The sequence below is a fragment of the Linepithema humile genome, chromosome 1 (genome assembly GCF_040581485.1).
Source record: "Linepithema humile isolate Giens D197 chromosome 1, Lhum_UNIL_v1.0, whole genome shotgun sequence".
In the NCBI taxonomy this organism is placed as follows: domain Eukaryota; kingdom Metazoa; phylum Arthropoda; class Insecta; order Hymenoptera; family Formicidae; genus Linepithema; species Linepithema humile.
In genome coordinates this window covers 36,373,922-36,390,010 of record NC_090128.1, presented here as the reverse complement: position 1 = coordinate 36,390,010, position 16,089 = coordinate 36,373,922, and the positions used below count along the sequence as shown (strand labels likewise).

At 32.4% G+C, this 16,089-nt stretch overlaps 3 protein-coding genes across 5 annotated transcripts; 1 reads left to right on the top strand and 2 right to left on the bottom strand.

Annotated features, from left to right (window-relative positions):
* Positions 1-112: 112 nt before the first annotated feature.
* Positions 113-4,420, bottom strand: LOC105677108 (uncharacterized). The gene is made up of 3 exons (XM_012375487.2): positions 4,155-4,420; positions 3,818-3,949; positions 113-2,821 (listed from the first exon to the last, which is right to left on the bottom strand). The coding sequence occupies exons 1-3, from the start codon at positions 4,416-4,418 to the stop codon at positions 2,624-2,626; spliced, it is 594 nt and encodes a 197-aa protein (XP_012230910.1). The 5' UTR covers positions 4,419-4,420; the 3' UTR covers positions 113-2,623.
* Positions 4,421-6,385: 1,965 nt separating this feature from the next.
* Positions 6,386-13,202, bottom strand: Atg9 (autophagy-related protein 9). Of its 3 annotated transcripts, none has more exons than XM_067347091.1 (8): positions 12,755-13,202; positions 10,987-11,095; positions 9,612-9,931; positions 9,074-9,531; positions 8,809-8,993; positions 7,525-8,484; positions 6,739-7,107; positions 6,386-6,627 (listed from the first exon to the last, which is right to left on the bottom strand). In XM_067347091.1, the coding sequence occupies exons 2-8, from the start codon at positions 11,038-11,040 to the stop codon at positions 6,475-6,477; spliced, it is 2,499 nt and encodes an 832-aa protein (XP_067203192.1). In that variant the 5' UTR covers positions 11,041-11,095; positions 12,755-13,202; the 3' UTR covers positions 6,386-6,474. The 3 variants fall into 3 exon arrangements, with proteins under 3 accessions (XP_067203192.1, XP_012230938.1, XP_012230939.1); XM_012375515.2 differs by having other exon boundaries at positions 12,862-13,202; XM_012375516.2 differs by having other exon boundaries at positions 12,999-13,202.
* Positions 13,203-13,210: 8 nt separating this feature from the next.
* On the top strand, positions 13,211-16,064 carry GatB (glutamyl-tRNA(Gln) amidotransferase subunit B, mitochondrial). Its single transcript, XM_067347096.1, has 10 exons — positions 13,211-13,701; positions 13,860-14,007; positions 14,081-14,194; positions 14,270-14,442; positions 14,527-14,675; positions 14,750-14,985; positions 15,068-15,256; positions 15,319-15,452; positions 15,529-15,652; positions 15,741-16,064. Exons 1-10 carry the CDS (start codon positions 13,619-13,621, stop codon positions 15,954-15,956), a joined length of 1,566 nt encoding a protein of 521 aa, XP_067203197.1. The 5' UTR covers positions 13,211-13,618; the 3' UTR covers positions 15,957-16,064.
* The last annotated feature ends 25 nt before the right edge of the window (positions 16,065-16,089 follow it).

Genomic DNA, 16,089 nt, shown 5'->3' with positions numbered 1-16,089 from the left:
TACCATATTTCTTCCAAACATCCAAAACTCGCGACCTATTAGATATGTTTACATTACACGCACTATTTATGTACTTAAAATCAAATAGTACACGAGTATCACTTGTAAACGGAAAAAAAGAATGAAAACGTATAAAAATAATGTAGATTTTGCTTTTAATTTTACTTCTTTATACGATCTTATTATATTTATTCATATTTATTATAACAATTGAGGCATTGCAAACCCAAAGAACTAAGTGTCGATGAAATGCATTTCAAATAAAAAAAAACAATCAAAACGAGAGCTCGAGAGCTTATTTGTCTTGATTAGTTCGGATAGTTCGAACATACTTTTAGCTCAAAGCGTCCGAACTATTTGACGTCCGAACTTGAAGTTCGAACTATCCGAACTAATTGATTGCCTGAAGCGTCTGAGTAGTACGGAGTATGTTTTGCGTAAGTATTGTGTATTACTTTATTTAATATACATTCTCCATATATAATAAAAAACAAAAGTATATCAGGCTGCCTAATTATGATAATTAGTACGTGGGATCTGTTTTGATTTATTGGGATCTGTTTTTTTGTATTCGTGCGACTGAATGTTTAAGGCCTGGTCAACACAATATGCTTCTTGCGTATTATTTCTTGCTCTCTGCCTTTCGTATTTTTCCTTTTTATGTGTTTGTCGCACGGAGTCAAAAAACACCGTGATTTAGAATTTCTCCTTTCTGAATTTCCGAAGAAAAATATGCCTTTACATAAAGGCAAAAAGGCAGAAAACAAAAATCAAAAAGCACATTGCAGATTGAGCTTAAAGTAATGAAACAAGAAGCAAAAAAGTACACTACAACGATAAATAATTTGATATTTATTTATTTGATAATGATTAGTCGTTATCGGTGTCTTTATTTCTCAAACTTTGAGAATAACAAAAAGAGCAACATTAAAAGAGCATGATTAAAATCAGTATAATATATAATAATGTTCAAATTCTGGTGCGAAGTGCGAAAAAAGTTCTTACTTTGATTGTCGCATTTTTATCGATCTGGAAGAATACGCATAGATCAATTTCACTCATTTATCACATCTAAATATTTATTTAACGAAATAATAGTACGATTCACGCATCGCTAAAGGCTATAGCACACAATTTCTGTAGCCGTAATCAGAACTGAGCTTTTGATTTTTCTAACTTTAATTGAGCAACCGTAATCACTAATAGTGTTTTCGAGTGAATGGATTTTAATCGATCCAAAGTTGACCAATGACGTCATTGCATCGTCTCCGTCAAAAGACTTGAATTCATAGTAAAATAGTGATTAATTGATCAGAGATCAAAATCCGTTCACTTAAAAAAATAGATTTTGTAAGGAGAAATATGTGCGTATATACTATGATTTATTCTTAAACTAAATTATTTACAACAGTGCTCGGAATTAGTCTGAACATTTCAGCCGATTTCCGTGGTATACGCCTCCTTTCCTCTCCTTACCGCGCGCGCCGCAGCCGCTAGGGCCAGCGCCGCCGAGCGTTAGGAGCGACACTATCTGATTAGGTTCTATGAGTAGATTCTTCTCCCTATTTATTAAAATTTAAAAAAATTTATTAAAATTTATTAAAAATAAATTTTTTTTTAAATTTATTAAGTGGAAATATTTCAATAGATTTCTACGTCACCCATGAGGTACTAATACTAACACGTTTTTCAAAAAGTGGTTTTTATCTACATTATTGCATCAATTGTTCATTCTCATAAAAGGCTAAGAAAATCTAATTAAGAAAATCTCTTTTACATATATATTTTTTTTTAAATTAAGAATTTATTTTTATCTTTAGTGGAATAGGTCTACGGGGGAAACCATTTAAAAAAAAACGCGTCAGCATTAGTATCTCATGGGTGACGTGGAAATCTATTGAAATATTTCCACTTAATAAATTTAAAAATAAAAAATTTATTTTTAATAAATTTTAATACATTTTTTAAAATTTTAATAAATAGGGAAAAGAACCCACTCATAATCAGATAGTGTCGCTCCTAACGCTCGGCGGCGCTGGCCCTAGCGGCTGCGGCGCGCGCGGTAAGGAGAGGAAAGGAGGCGTATACCACGGAAATCGGCTGAAATGTTCAGACTAATTCCGAGCACTGATTTACAAGTACAAATTATTTCCTCCGTATTGCTTCGTCAGAGATTTCCCTTATATTTATTCACTCAGGACCTCTTGACAATCGCGACCCTTTTATACAACTTCAGAACAGCACCGTTTATAGTCACTAGAGACCTTAATTTATTTATATATCTCACGGAAAAGTAACGCGGACTGACAACGCGCATCAGCTCGTTCAGTTTTCCTTTATTGTTTCCGCTATGACGAAAGATCCCACCACCTGCGTAATAATGATCTCTTACACGAATAATGCAAAATAAATAAATCTTGACTACAAAATAAAGTTAAAGAACAGATGTTATATATCCATTTTATGAAAATAAGATAAATATAACATAATAATGTGGCGTGACTTATTAATTTTACAAAAATAGAGAATTTTTTATTTTTGCGTAAATTTTATTTAAGTATTTTTTATTTAGATTATATAGAGTTTTATTTGGAATGCAGAAACAACGTTTTTAAATGAGATTTTAGTTTGCTATCCCCGGACTATTTTCATGACAATTGCTGATATGCTGTTTCATAGTCTCATTTTGCTCCAAAATCCAATAACATATCTTGCAGTATGTTTGACAGTGGAATTTAACATGAGTCGACAGAGAAAACAACGTGGCAATAGGTTCGTGACAGAAGTTGCACTTGTATTTTAAAGTGCGTCGATTAGTAACCTGAAAAAAATTTGACAATAAAATTTTAAGTTTGGATTTTATAAAAACTTAACACACTTTTGCAATATTTAAATAGAATAATATTGTTAATAGAATAATAACCTTGTTCCTTTAATAATTAAGCAGTATTTATAATATTTTGACTTGATTATTAAAAACAAAATAAGTTTTTTTATTTTACAACATATAAAAGATTTTGATTACTTTGCAAAAAAGTTAAAATTCGATATATAAGATTTACATAAAATTATTCAAAATCAGGTAGATATTTAAATGTGCAAATTTATACTTTAAATTTAATTTAATTCAAAAAAATTTAAATTTAATTTAAATTTAGTTAAATTTGAATTCTACATTATTATATGCCATAATTAATAATTGCCCATATATTTCGAAGATCTTGATAGAGATAAAGATTTCTGAGATCAAAATTAGTGACAGTGATATAATTAACTTTTAATAAAAAAAGCTAAATACTCTTATTTATTTCAAAAAATTTTCTTTATTTATTCCATAAATGTCTTCTATTGCTGTGATACTCACATTATTTATACTTTTTTAGTTTTAACTAGTTTTACTAGTTTTAACAGAAAATAATCTCATAAGAAATAGAGAAAAAACCTAATTGACAAGATTATTGGTTTTTAATGTCAAATTATAGATAGATGGAAAAAAACAAAAAAGCAAAAAATTCAAATGTAATGTGTTTTAGTTTTTATCCTGAATAATGTATTGAACTCATCAATGCCTGTCTATTTCTTGTTCATGTAGTAATACTGTCATTGACACTAATCTTAATCGTTATTCTAATGTGCTGGTTAAAATTAGTGAAAAAAAAAACACTGAAAATTTTCTAAATAAAAAATTCTTCCTTTACTCTTTCTTTTTTGTCTTGTTTTACTCATTCAAAACTATGAAACAGGGAAAAGTATCTTTGTTTAAACACCAAACATACAAAAATAGAAATTCTGTACGTTTTTATAAATATTTACTTACTACAGTTGCATCACCACTACCATCATGATCTATATTTTTAGAAATTATATACCGTAGTGGCATTTTTGAGTTAGCGTACATTTTTCGCCGTAGCTGTATCTGAAGTATGAACGGTCGTTTTTGTATCTCAAGCTGCAAATCATAAACTTTATTTTCATACATTGGGATGTGCATTTTAATAGTTATCAATAAACAAAAAGTTGATTCAATATTCTAATAATTTTGATTTTTTGCTCTAAGTCAATGTTGAATATTGATTGATCAGACTAAATCTCGAAAGTCGCTGTGTGAATTAGCAAATAAAATTATCGTGAATTGATAAGGTAAGATAAGGTACCTTTCTCATGGTCTGCGCAGCTGTAGGGATGTCATAAATAAAATCCTTCTTTGTCATTTTTTCACTAATATTGCGGTTACACCGCAGATTGTATTTGGAAGCATCTATCAACTTAGAAGTTGACGATACAATCTCTACCTCTTGTGTGTGACAAGCGTTCATATTTCCATGCATTTTGTTGATAGTCAATTTTCTTGTACTTATGTGATTGTCAATTATTACAAGATGGTTTACAAGACAAAAGCTTTCTGCGCGTATTGGCATTATTAATACTTTTTCACTTTTGAGTATCGTGTAATATTCGCAATATTCGTGTCATTACTGCATCGTATTTGACATCTCGCGACTTAAAGATTAATTAGAAAGACTAATTCTGAAATTAATTTATTATGAAATTTATTTATTTTCGTCATAATGATAATTACAGATATCCCTTATAGCGCTAATTTCTCATATCACGAGAATCACATCGATATAAGATTTAGCAAAACGTATTCTCTTATTTAACTTGTTACTTGTTATACGTCAATTCACTTAAAAATCATGAATTTCGTATTAAGTTACTAAATGTGGCATATAAACAAAGAATAAGTAGAGTAGTCTAAATTTGTCTTAAATATACTTCGTAACAACCTCCGTTACGTCAAAAGACAAGACGTGACTGATCCTTTAACTATCATCCTTATCGCGGCATTATTGAAAATATCGCGATCTTATGTACATATGATTCTACGAGTTACCCTAGCCATCAATTTTTAACCGCCGTCATATATAAAATAGCGCTAAGAATAGAAATAAAATGTTAAAAATAAATAAGAACGACTTTACATCTAAAAAAAGGAGAGAAGTATACTACGGCGCGATATTAATTTCGTATGACTAGAGAGAATCGTGGCATCGTAGGAGGCGATTAAAATTAATATGTAAATTACAATTTTTTTATATTAAACATAAGAATATTATTTTGTTTTTCTCTTTTAATTTTCTGTTGACTTCAAAAGAGATTATTACTATTAAATTACATTCAACTCATTTACATTCAAAATATTTTAATTGTTCTTTTTAAATAAACTTTTAACACGTTCGTTTCTAGTATAACAACGCCTGTCAAAAGCTAAAAATTAATTGTCTCTTATACGTACATTATCGTTCAAAAATTTGAAACATTTTATAATTTTTAGATTAAATCAGATGGAAATATTTTATTGAAAATATTAATATACTTTTTTCAACGAACATATATTATTTGAGTAGAGTTTACGATTAAAACAATCGCAAAGTTATACATACATACGTGTATACACATGCGCGCGCGTGTGTATATATGTATATAATGTATGTATATATTTTGCATAAGCACACATATATATATGTCTTGTTTATATATATATGTTTATAATTAAGCATACTATATATACATAATCAAAATTAAAATTGATTAAACTGTTTTTTTTTTTTCACAAAAGAACGAACAATTTTACATTTGCACCATCTGAGACATATTAAAGCAAAAATGTCCAAATTTAATTATTAGATAATCAAGAATGTGTCAAAAAAGTAATAAAATCGAAAAAGAATTCTTTTGCAAAAAAAGTTTAATCTATTTGATACTATGTATGTAATTTTGTGTTACTTTAATCATAAATTTTACTTAAGTGGTTTCTCAAGTTTATACGTTGATATTTTTGAGAACCTAATTGTATCTGTAAAAGAAAAGGATTAATTTATTTAAAAATTGTAAGATTTTCCAAACTTTTAAGTAATAATGTACGTAGAACCTGCAATATGTCAGAACATAAAATACAATAACTCTAAGCGTCAATATTTTACATGTAAAATGTAAGTTTTCAGGTAGGCCTTTGACATTAAGAATAGGCATTATTAAATCGTTGGCCACACATTAAGGAAAAAAAGGAGAAGAAAAGAGGAGAAAAATATGCACGCGTGCACGCCCTCTCTTTCTCCCCCTCCTCCCCTCTCTCTACTATACACAATATTAAAAATATTAAGGAAACGTAATTAATTTACATAGCATCGAAAGTGGACAATAATTCCACTCTCGGATGTATTGCGATTACTTACTTATCAAAGCTTGATAGTTACTGTATCTTACGGCTGGCTTTCTCGCTCAAGCGCCGATTAGTGGACGTAAATCGAATGGAAGAGAGGTCAATCGTGAGAAACAATAATTTCTGAGTTTTGCTTACTATAAAATAAAACATGAATCATAATAAAATAGATACAAATCACTTTATTCCGCTAAAAGAGATGGTTATTGCGCGAATTCGGACGTTATTCAAATAAACTTTCAAGCGTAACGTTAGGATTCTCTGGTTTTTCTTAGAGAAGAATCTTGATGTAACAAGAGTGGCACTCTCTCTTGTCTAACTTCGGGTAGCGTCGCTAACTCCTGAGCCGGACTTCGCTGCCATATACTTCTTGTTGCCGTTTCCTGGTAACCTCTTCTTCTTACCTAAAATCCAGACAGTTATCTCTGGGTTCTCATATCGAAGTTATTGCAATTCTTTGTTATATCGTATTTTATAGCGCTTGTTGCATCATAAAAATCGATTGAATTACTTACTTGTCTATGATGAAGCTCGTGCAGGTACAATGTAGACAAAGACATGTCGGCAGCAGTTAATTCCGTAGGTACGGATAGATCAGTGTGCATTTCCATGCCACAACTGGTACCTATACCCGATCCAAATACAGAAGCACCCAGCGATTGATTCGATACACCTTGCTGCAAATCAAACAGGAATCCTCTCTCATTGTGCAATGGACCCTCCGTCCTAGTTACACCTCGACGTATAGATTTTGTGCCGAAAGACTGATCGACACCGACCGATGTGGCCGACGTGCCTGGCTGATTTGTGAAAATGTTACTCATGCTGGACACACTCATTTGATTTATCGTGCTTCGAATAATGTTTGATACATGTTCCTTATACTGCAATACAAAATTTACATCTTTGTATCATTTTTCTCACACTTTTCAACAAACAAATAATAAAAAAGTGTTAGCAGACATAAAGCAGAAATAATATCCTAAGAAAAATGTTAATGTTAATCAAAACACATGTAAAATATTTAAATAAAAAATACAAAATATAAATTTAAAAAGACACGCTATTGATCTTAAATTGTTCAAAATGTTATCTAGTGTCGAATAAAAAGTTAAAAAATTACAAAGTTCATCGACAGCATTTTTCAATGCAGCAACAGCAACGCAGAAAAAACAGTAGGAGAAAAATAAAGTAAAATTACAAGAAGACAAAGTATTCAAATCAAGAGAGTTCTAAGCAAAATGCTTTATGCAGATGTATAGTAAAATTTAGTCGGTAAATTGAAGAAAATAAGTACTTACACCAAGACCGGACAAGCTATTTAAGCTAGCTATCAGAGGATTATTACACGGATCAGGATCCGTGTTCACTTCCTTCTTAGCCCTTTCTCTCAAAGCGGTGACAAAATTCTCCGCGTGGGATGGCGGCTTCCATTCGGGATTCGTTAGGGTGAAGTGTATGAGGGACAACTCGGTTTTGCCGTCTTCGGCCTGGGTGTAATAATTCGACATCGGCATCTGGTACTTATTCGGATCGACGCCGAACTGATTGTCGTAACCCGCAGTACGATCCTCCGGCAGTAGCGAGACTGTGGGACTATGCGCTACAGTTTGCCACATGGGATTGCCGTGTTTCCGCACATCCATCTGGGCGAAGCTGCACACGTCGCCGACCCCGGCGACCTCAATAGTAAAGTTACGAAAAAAATCTACAATCTCCAAGGACCGGTGTCTCATACGGAAGCACAAAATGTACGTTGTCACGAACGGAGAGATCAGTTCTTCTAAGAGATGCACCGCGCGATATTGGAACAGCTGCGCTACTTGCGACCTGGTGGTCTGCGTATGGGCGGTACCGCGCCAACTGTCCGGTCTGTAATGCGTGTGAGCCAGTACCGCGGTTAGAAGAGTCTCGGGACACCAGACCAGATTCTCATCGGGCACGATCGCCTTCGCGGCCGCCGCCACCGCGCCCAGTATGGTCATCAGCGCAACCACACGTTCCATCGAGAACGTCGGCTCATAAATTAACGTTATAACCAACAATACCGCCACTGCACTACCGGTAATGAACGCAATATGCTTTGCAACCACTGTCATTATCGGAGACGTGAAGCTGCTCATGTACTTTGATGCGGGACGATACGCGCGACTGAGACGCGCGTTCAATTCGTGGTCAAGCTCGTTGAAATGACGTAGATACAGCCGGCCATACAAGGACCACGTTCGCATCGCCAGAACGCTTGGCTCTCGTTTGATAGTCTGTAACATTTTTATTGCATATTAATTCTTTATCTTACTCTGGCGCAAGTGTAATTGTGTCGTTAATCATTTGCGGTTCTATATCGAGATTGACTCCACGTAGTGCTTCGCAACAATTCTCTATATAGTTCTCTAAACAATGGAAGCAATGCTAATTACAATTGCTAAATGAGCAAATTTTCTAGATAACAAGAACAAATTGTTATATTTATCTTTCTTCGATGTTAAAATGAGAAAAAATGTAATATTAGTTGATTTATCGTAAATTGATACGAACCGGATTAATGGATTAATATTTTTATCGATCGGAAAACAATTACTCACCTCAGCGTAATTAAAAAATGTATAAAGAACCTGCCACAGAAGAATAAGAAAACATAAGACAAAGTTTGCAACACCGACCCATAAAATGTGCTTGGACAATAATCGTGCAAGTTCTTGCCTCTTATTCAGTTTTTTATAGTCTTCCTTTAGATGCCAATTGTTTTCAAATGGCGACCATGGCCCCCCTGGAATCAATGAATAATTAATATTAATCAATATTAATCATTGCTTCTGGAAAAATTATGTGTTGTTTAAGCATACTTACAAAACAATAGTAATTCTATGTTGTATTTCAGTCCTCGTGTCAAGAAAATGACTTCCCCTATCATGGGAAGTTTCAGTCGCAGAGGTAAGAGATTTTTGTTGATCATAGCCACCATGTAGTTTTTATGTCTTAATATTCTATGGTATATATCTAGTTCTGTGAGTTCTCTTTTGTGAATACACATTTCCTGCTCTTTCTGCACTTCTATCACTCGCTTTTGAATCTCGTGCCAGGTAAAATTGTCTAGCTCATTGTCGGCAATTTTGAGCGCCGTATTGAAGAACATTTTGATCTCCCAGTATTGGGTCATGTGGTACAAAACTTTGAAGAATTGGAGAATAAAAAAGATTGCCGCGACTACAAGAAGACTCCAATACAACACAGAAATCGATTTTATACAATCTCCCATGCACATTATAGCGTCACTTTTATGACTGGTATCGTTGGCATCTCCACCACTGAAAATAATTAATGCTCTTTAAAGCGATGCACACATTACAAGATGGTTCGCGAGTCATTAAAAGAGACCGTGACATACTTATATAATTTGCTGTAATCGATGCAGTAAAAGAGGAAAGTAACGAATGTGACTACGAAAAAAAATTGCATTAGTTCCAAAACTTCTTGCAACATCATGCAGACAAAGCCGTGTTGCTGGTGATAGCGATACATTCTCGTGAAGAATGAGTCCAGATCTTCGATGTGATTCCATCGCGCTTTGTTCCCCTCCGGTACCACGTGGATTATCACACCCGATTCCTGCGGTGTCTCCTCGCGATCATCTTCATCGTCCGCTTCCTCGCCCTGTCCCTCGTAAGGGTGCATGCGTTGGTAGCTACCGTCAAGTACCATTGTCATCTACAAGTGCAAATTATAACGTAAAACATGATGATGATTAATAATTACATGTTCAAAACTTTCTAAACGATTGAATAAAATCCAAATATGTCAAGAGAGATGATAGACGTTCAGATGCAAATTTGATGAAAAGAGTAAACATGATGTATGCTTCTAATCGTATAATTGGCATAACATAAAACTGCAAATATTAGAAGCAGTCATTCCTTCGTAATCTAACGTGCAATTTTTGGCTGATACATGGATTTTGCAATATTTTATATTCCCAAAAATCTTTAAATTTATTGGCTATGGATCTTAGATCTACACATTTTCAAATTACTCACAATTAAATATTTGCAAATTGAGGACAATTGTACTACAATCAGAAATTAGTAAATAGGTGAAAATTAACAGAAGTTAACACTTCACTGCCAGTAGAACTAGTAAACTAATAGAAATTCAGGTTTTCTAAAATGCATTTAAGCGCAGATTAGTTCAGACGCCGCGAAACCGTGGGGGGGGGGAGGCGATCACTCAGAGATAATTCATAAGCTACGCTTCTCTGAAATTTTTCTGTTTTCTTCAGGTATTTCATGATCGAAAATATTGAGCATCAAATATTTACATCAAAGGTGAAAAAATGGGTTATTTTTCTTTTTTTTTTCTTCTTTTTTCTTTTTCTTTTTTTGATTATTTACTCGTTCAATTAAAGGACACTATATAACGAAGAAAATTAAGCGCATTAAGTTAATTAGAACAAACAATCTGTGCATATTTTTCGCACATTTATACTATCCACTGAGTGGCCTACTATATGGTGTTTGAATAGAGTTACATACATATACATATACATATTATGAATGTATTATGTATCCCCTTTATAAATTTTGCCCCCTCAGGTGAAAAATACTTCCGCGGCGTCTGAATTAGTTCTTCTAATAACACAAATAACAGGGTTCTTAGAGACAAACAAAAACAATTGCATATAAACTAAGTATAACATATTAGGACAAATTAAATACACAAACAATGTATTGCATTAATGTAACTTTTCATAATCAATCAAACCTTACCGTTTCCGCACGTCGGTTTGGCTCCACACAGGTAATGACAGTTTCTCGTTTCATTCTTTCATGTCATAAAATTTATTTAGCTACCAGTCAATGGTTGCTTCACAAGCATCTAAAATGTAAAAATTTATTGTTAAATTAAGACACTAATGAGACAGCAGGTTACAATTGCGATAATTTATCCATCAAAATGATATATTCAAAAGAGTATAAAAAATTTACAACAAAAATTTTATTCAAATATTTTTGTGAATTAATTTATAAAAGTCTGTTTATAATATACTATACATAATTCAATATACAGAATGATCATTGAAGATGAAAGATGTCTAAAATAAATTGCTTTTACTTTAAGACAAATAAACAGAAAATAAATTAAATGTTATTTTGTAGAGAAAACTCGTCAATTGTATTGCAAATAATATGAAAAAAGTACACATTATTTAAGTAATTAAAATAAACATTAAAAAAGTATTAAAATGTATCTCAGTGATAAATATTTTCAAAGTATTGTCTATTGAAATCGACACAGAAACTCAAAAGTTTTTGTAAATTATTAAATACACTTTCTAACATTACTGGCTCTGAATGTATTTTCGAACACTCTCTTATAGTTTATCAGTGTTTTTTGGCAGATAACACTTTGAAAATATTTATCATTAAGCGCCCAGATAAATTTGTAGTATTTTTTATAATGTTTATTTTAATCACTTTATTATTGTATACTTCTTTCATAGTACATGTAATAAAATTAACGAGTTTCTTCTATAAAACGACGTATAATTCATTCAATCCGTTCTATCCATTCATTGAACAATAATATTAGCACTTCACTTTATTATTATAGCACTTCACTTTAAACACCTTTCCGTTTGTCATCCTATACAATATAAGAGTAATATAAATTAGTTCAGATTATATAAATTTGAAAACTCATATAATGAATAAAAATTTTAGCACTGTAACAATGTTTATAAACTATTAAATTTAATGATGATCATCAAACTGCCTATTTTGTAACCAAATAGAGAATAAAAATTTAGAAAAAATTCTATATTCTTGAGAAAAAATCTACAATTAAAAAATAAAAATTTCTACAGAAATAGCTGTTCATGAAAAACAAATTCAAGCACAATTTTAATCCAACAATTCATTGATACAGTTCTTTGCACAAAAAATAATTATCTTTTTTTAGTGACACATTTGTTTTTATCATAAAACGACTGATATTGCATATTTAAATATACATATATCTCTGATGCAGACTTTTTGAATAAATTTCCTTTATAATTTGTTTGCAGGAATTTTCTTTATTATAAGAGAACACGCTTTATCATATGAGATTAACTTTGTCGGTTGCTCAATTAATTACTCATCAAATTGCACATTTTATCCTTGAGTACTTTTCAAGTATCACATTAATGTATTATACACTTGTTTTACGCACACTTGCTTCGAATATAATAACCAACAATGATCACATATATTAATGCAATCCATGTAAAGCATAAAAATTTAAAGCACAACACTACAACCCCTGATTTATTAAAAATTCACCAATTCTTTCACATTAAAACAACAATAATTAGAGATAATAATTAGAGATAAAATGCGACACAAAAGAAAACGAATCTATGCTTTATTCTTCTGAGACAATTCAGAAGAGCCAGTGACTTGAATCGTTCAGTTAGCTGCATTTGTTGATTAGAATAATTTTATCATCAAAAAAATGTGACTCTTATCCATTCTTTTTTTTTTTTTTTTTTTTTACTTTTTCTGGAGCAAGGTTTTTTTCAAGTTCTCTAAGTGGACAATGACGTGACACACAGCACATTGTACGTGTGACGCTCATTGCTTTGTCCCCGCATTCGGGCTGACCTTTATATGACGAAAATAGCAGTGTCGCTCGCTGATGGGCGAGAGCACACGTAGTAGCAGGAAGAATGACGCGATGTGTTTAGGAGCACAGCTGATCTCCATAAACAAAGCGCACATCCTGCTCTCTCTCTGCGTACCTTCGCAAACCGCGAAATCCACAGCTGATGTGCGCCACGATGATTTCGTATTTCTACACTATACTGATTACGCGCGACTGTCCGCTCATATTAACCGCCGCGTACGCAATTATTATTCACTGTTAATTTAGACATCGGACCATTAAAAGTGCACGTCTGTCTTTTCGCGTTTCACCATCTTCGCCAATCTTCGCCGAGTTTTTCCTTTATCTATAGTCCACTACAGTCGACCTCGATGTCGACACATGCGCCCCGAGCGGTTGAATCCGATAAACGTATCATCGAAAATGAGTGGATAATGTCGGTTTCTGCATTTTCGTGATTGATAACACAATTTGTGATCAAGGCATCGATCGTGTATCATGCAATGTAGTGAAAATTACAAAAGTGAGCAAATTTAATAAAGCATCTATGATCTTATTAGTTAATAATTTAATAAATTTGCGGACAGAGCAATTGCAAGAGAGACAAGGATCGCGAGAGAATCTGTTTTTGTCATTCGGAGTTTCTTAGTTTCCTCACATGAGGTCACTAAAATCAATTCGAACTCGGACTGTCACTCTGTCGGCTTTTAAAGATCAATTTAAAATATTATCAAAAAAGAAATATATTTTATTTTTATGCATAAATTGATAAAAATGCGAAATATTAATCTCCCACGTCGGTTTCTTTCAACTAAAATTCAAAAAGAAGCAAAAGTACGGTAAGTAATCACAGGTTATGATAAATATTTCTCTACTTATAAGCAATATTTATTATTGCTTCTAAGATATATCATACATTTGTATTCTAGTATATTACAAGAGTCTAGCATAAAATTTTTTATTTAAGATTAATTTTATTATCTTTCTTCTTGCTTAGGGAAAAGTGGAAGTCCATCGTCGGTTTGGAAATTCATGCTCAGATTGCAACAAAATCAAAATTATTTTCCAGCGCATCTACTAACTTTGCCAATCGAATTAATTCATGTGTCTCATTCTTCGATTGTGCCACTCCAGGAACGTTGCCTGTAAGTTATTAATAACTGGTTAAACATGCAAATAGTAACAAATATTACTGTTGTAGATATGGATATGTTATAGGTATTAAACAGAAGAAGCGTGGAATCGGCCGTTTTGTCAGCTTTAGCACTATCTTGCCAATTGAACGAGACTTCTTTGTTCGAAAGGAAACACTACTTCTATCCAGATTTGCCTGTGAATAACAAGAATATCATAAGATGGTCTTAATATGTTTTACATTGTCATCTTCATTAATTATCAATTGTTTAGGCAGGATTTCAAATTACCCAACAAGGACAACCTATTGCAATCAATGGTGAAATTAAGTTTCATGTATTTACTCCAGGAGTGCACAAAACACCATACTTAAAATCTTCTAAAATCAAGCAGATTCAGTTGGAACAAGACAGTGGCAAAAGTTTACATGACGAAAATCTGGCGAGGTATCATTAATTTTAGCTCTAGTCAGAAACTGATAAAAACTGAAGTGTTATTCTAATTAACTTCTTGACTCAACACTCTTACAGAAGCTTGATTGATCTCAATCGTGCTGGAATACCATTGATGGAGTTTGTATTTGAGCCAGATTTGGTCGATGGTGAAGAAGCAGCTGCGCTTGTGAAGGAGCTTGCATTTACATTACAATTACTAGGCGTCTGTAGTTGCAAGATGGAAGGTCATTTTACAAAAACTATTTTGCTCCCGAATTATTACTCGTACAACTCTACTATGTCACGTTTTAAATTACAGAAGGAGCACTTCGTGTTGATGCCAATGTTTCTGTAAGCAGTCAAGAAGACAGTCTCGGTGTTAGAACTGAAATAAAAAATATTGGAAGCGTGCGTGCTGTCGCTGCGGCTGTTAAATATGAAATAAATAGACACATTTCTATTCTCGAGGCTGGTGGTGAGATATTTAACGAGACTCGCGCTTGGAATGCAATAAAAAAGAAAACCATTCCTATGCGTGAGAAAGAAGATAAGGAAGTAATCTAATTTCTCAATTTCATGTCGTTCTTAACAGATTATCGCGTTATTGAATCTGCTACAAAAAATAATTTACTTTCAGGATTACCGATTTATGCCTGAGACAAACTTGCCACCTTTACGTATACATGTCAGAGAAGATCTACCAAATAAAGATAATTTAGTCGATGCCGTGATATTGAGAAGACAACTACCCGAATTACCAGAACAAATACGCCAGAAATTAAAGGACGTTCTCAAAATATCTCCTGAAATAATTATTTCTTTAATGGTAAGTCGAAATGTATACTTAAACAAATATGAAGGATATTTCTAATATGCCGCATCTTTTAGAGCGACTTTGAATTATTACAATTATTTAATGAAATAATAAAAGATGAAAATCGTGAACCGCAATCGGTCGCTAAGTTCCTCGTTATGGAAGTACTAACTTTTGTTCATAAAAACAAACTCACGATTGAATTCTGGTAAGATTTCTCTTTTTATCTAAATAAGATAATATTTTTGAATCGAAGAATACTAATCTATATAACAAATTCTTAGCATATCGCATAAAGATTACATTGGTCAATTGATTGACTTGTTACAAGATAAATTAGTTAATTTAATAATAGCGAAGAAAGTGTTGGACGAATTAACAGTTGATCAAAAGAAACTTCCGAGAGAGGTAAGATCTTATCTTTTTTTATAAATGATTTGCTACATGTAAAATTTGAATTTTTTTTATATTGCAATTATCTTTGTTCATTATACAGATTATTGAAGAACACAATTGGTTCTTAATATCAGACGAGAAACAACTAGAACAGATATGTTTAGAAATTATTGAGCAAAATCCAAAAATCGTATCAGGATATAAAAAAGGCAAGAAAAAATTATTTAATGCGCTATTAGGACAAATAACAAATATTACGGAAAAGCGTGCAGATATGACTGCTGTTGCAAAAATCATGGAAAGATTACTGAAATGAGTGGAAATTTGAGACATGTAATATATCTATAGAATCAGTTTTATAATAAAATAAATTGTAAATATATTTTAACGATATTCGAGGCAATAAAATATTTAAATGTAAAAAGCAGTTTTATTAATTACTTACCTTT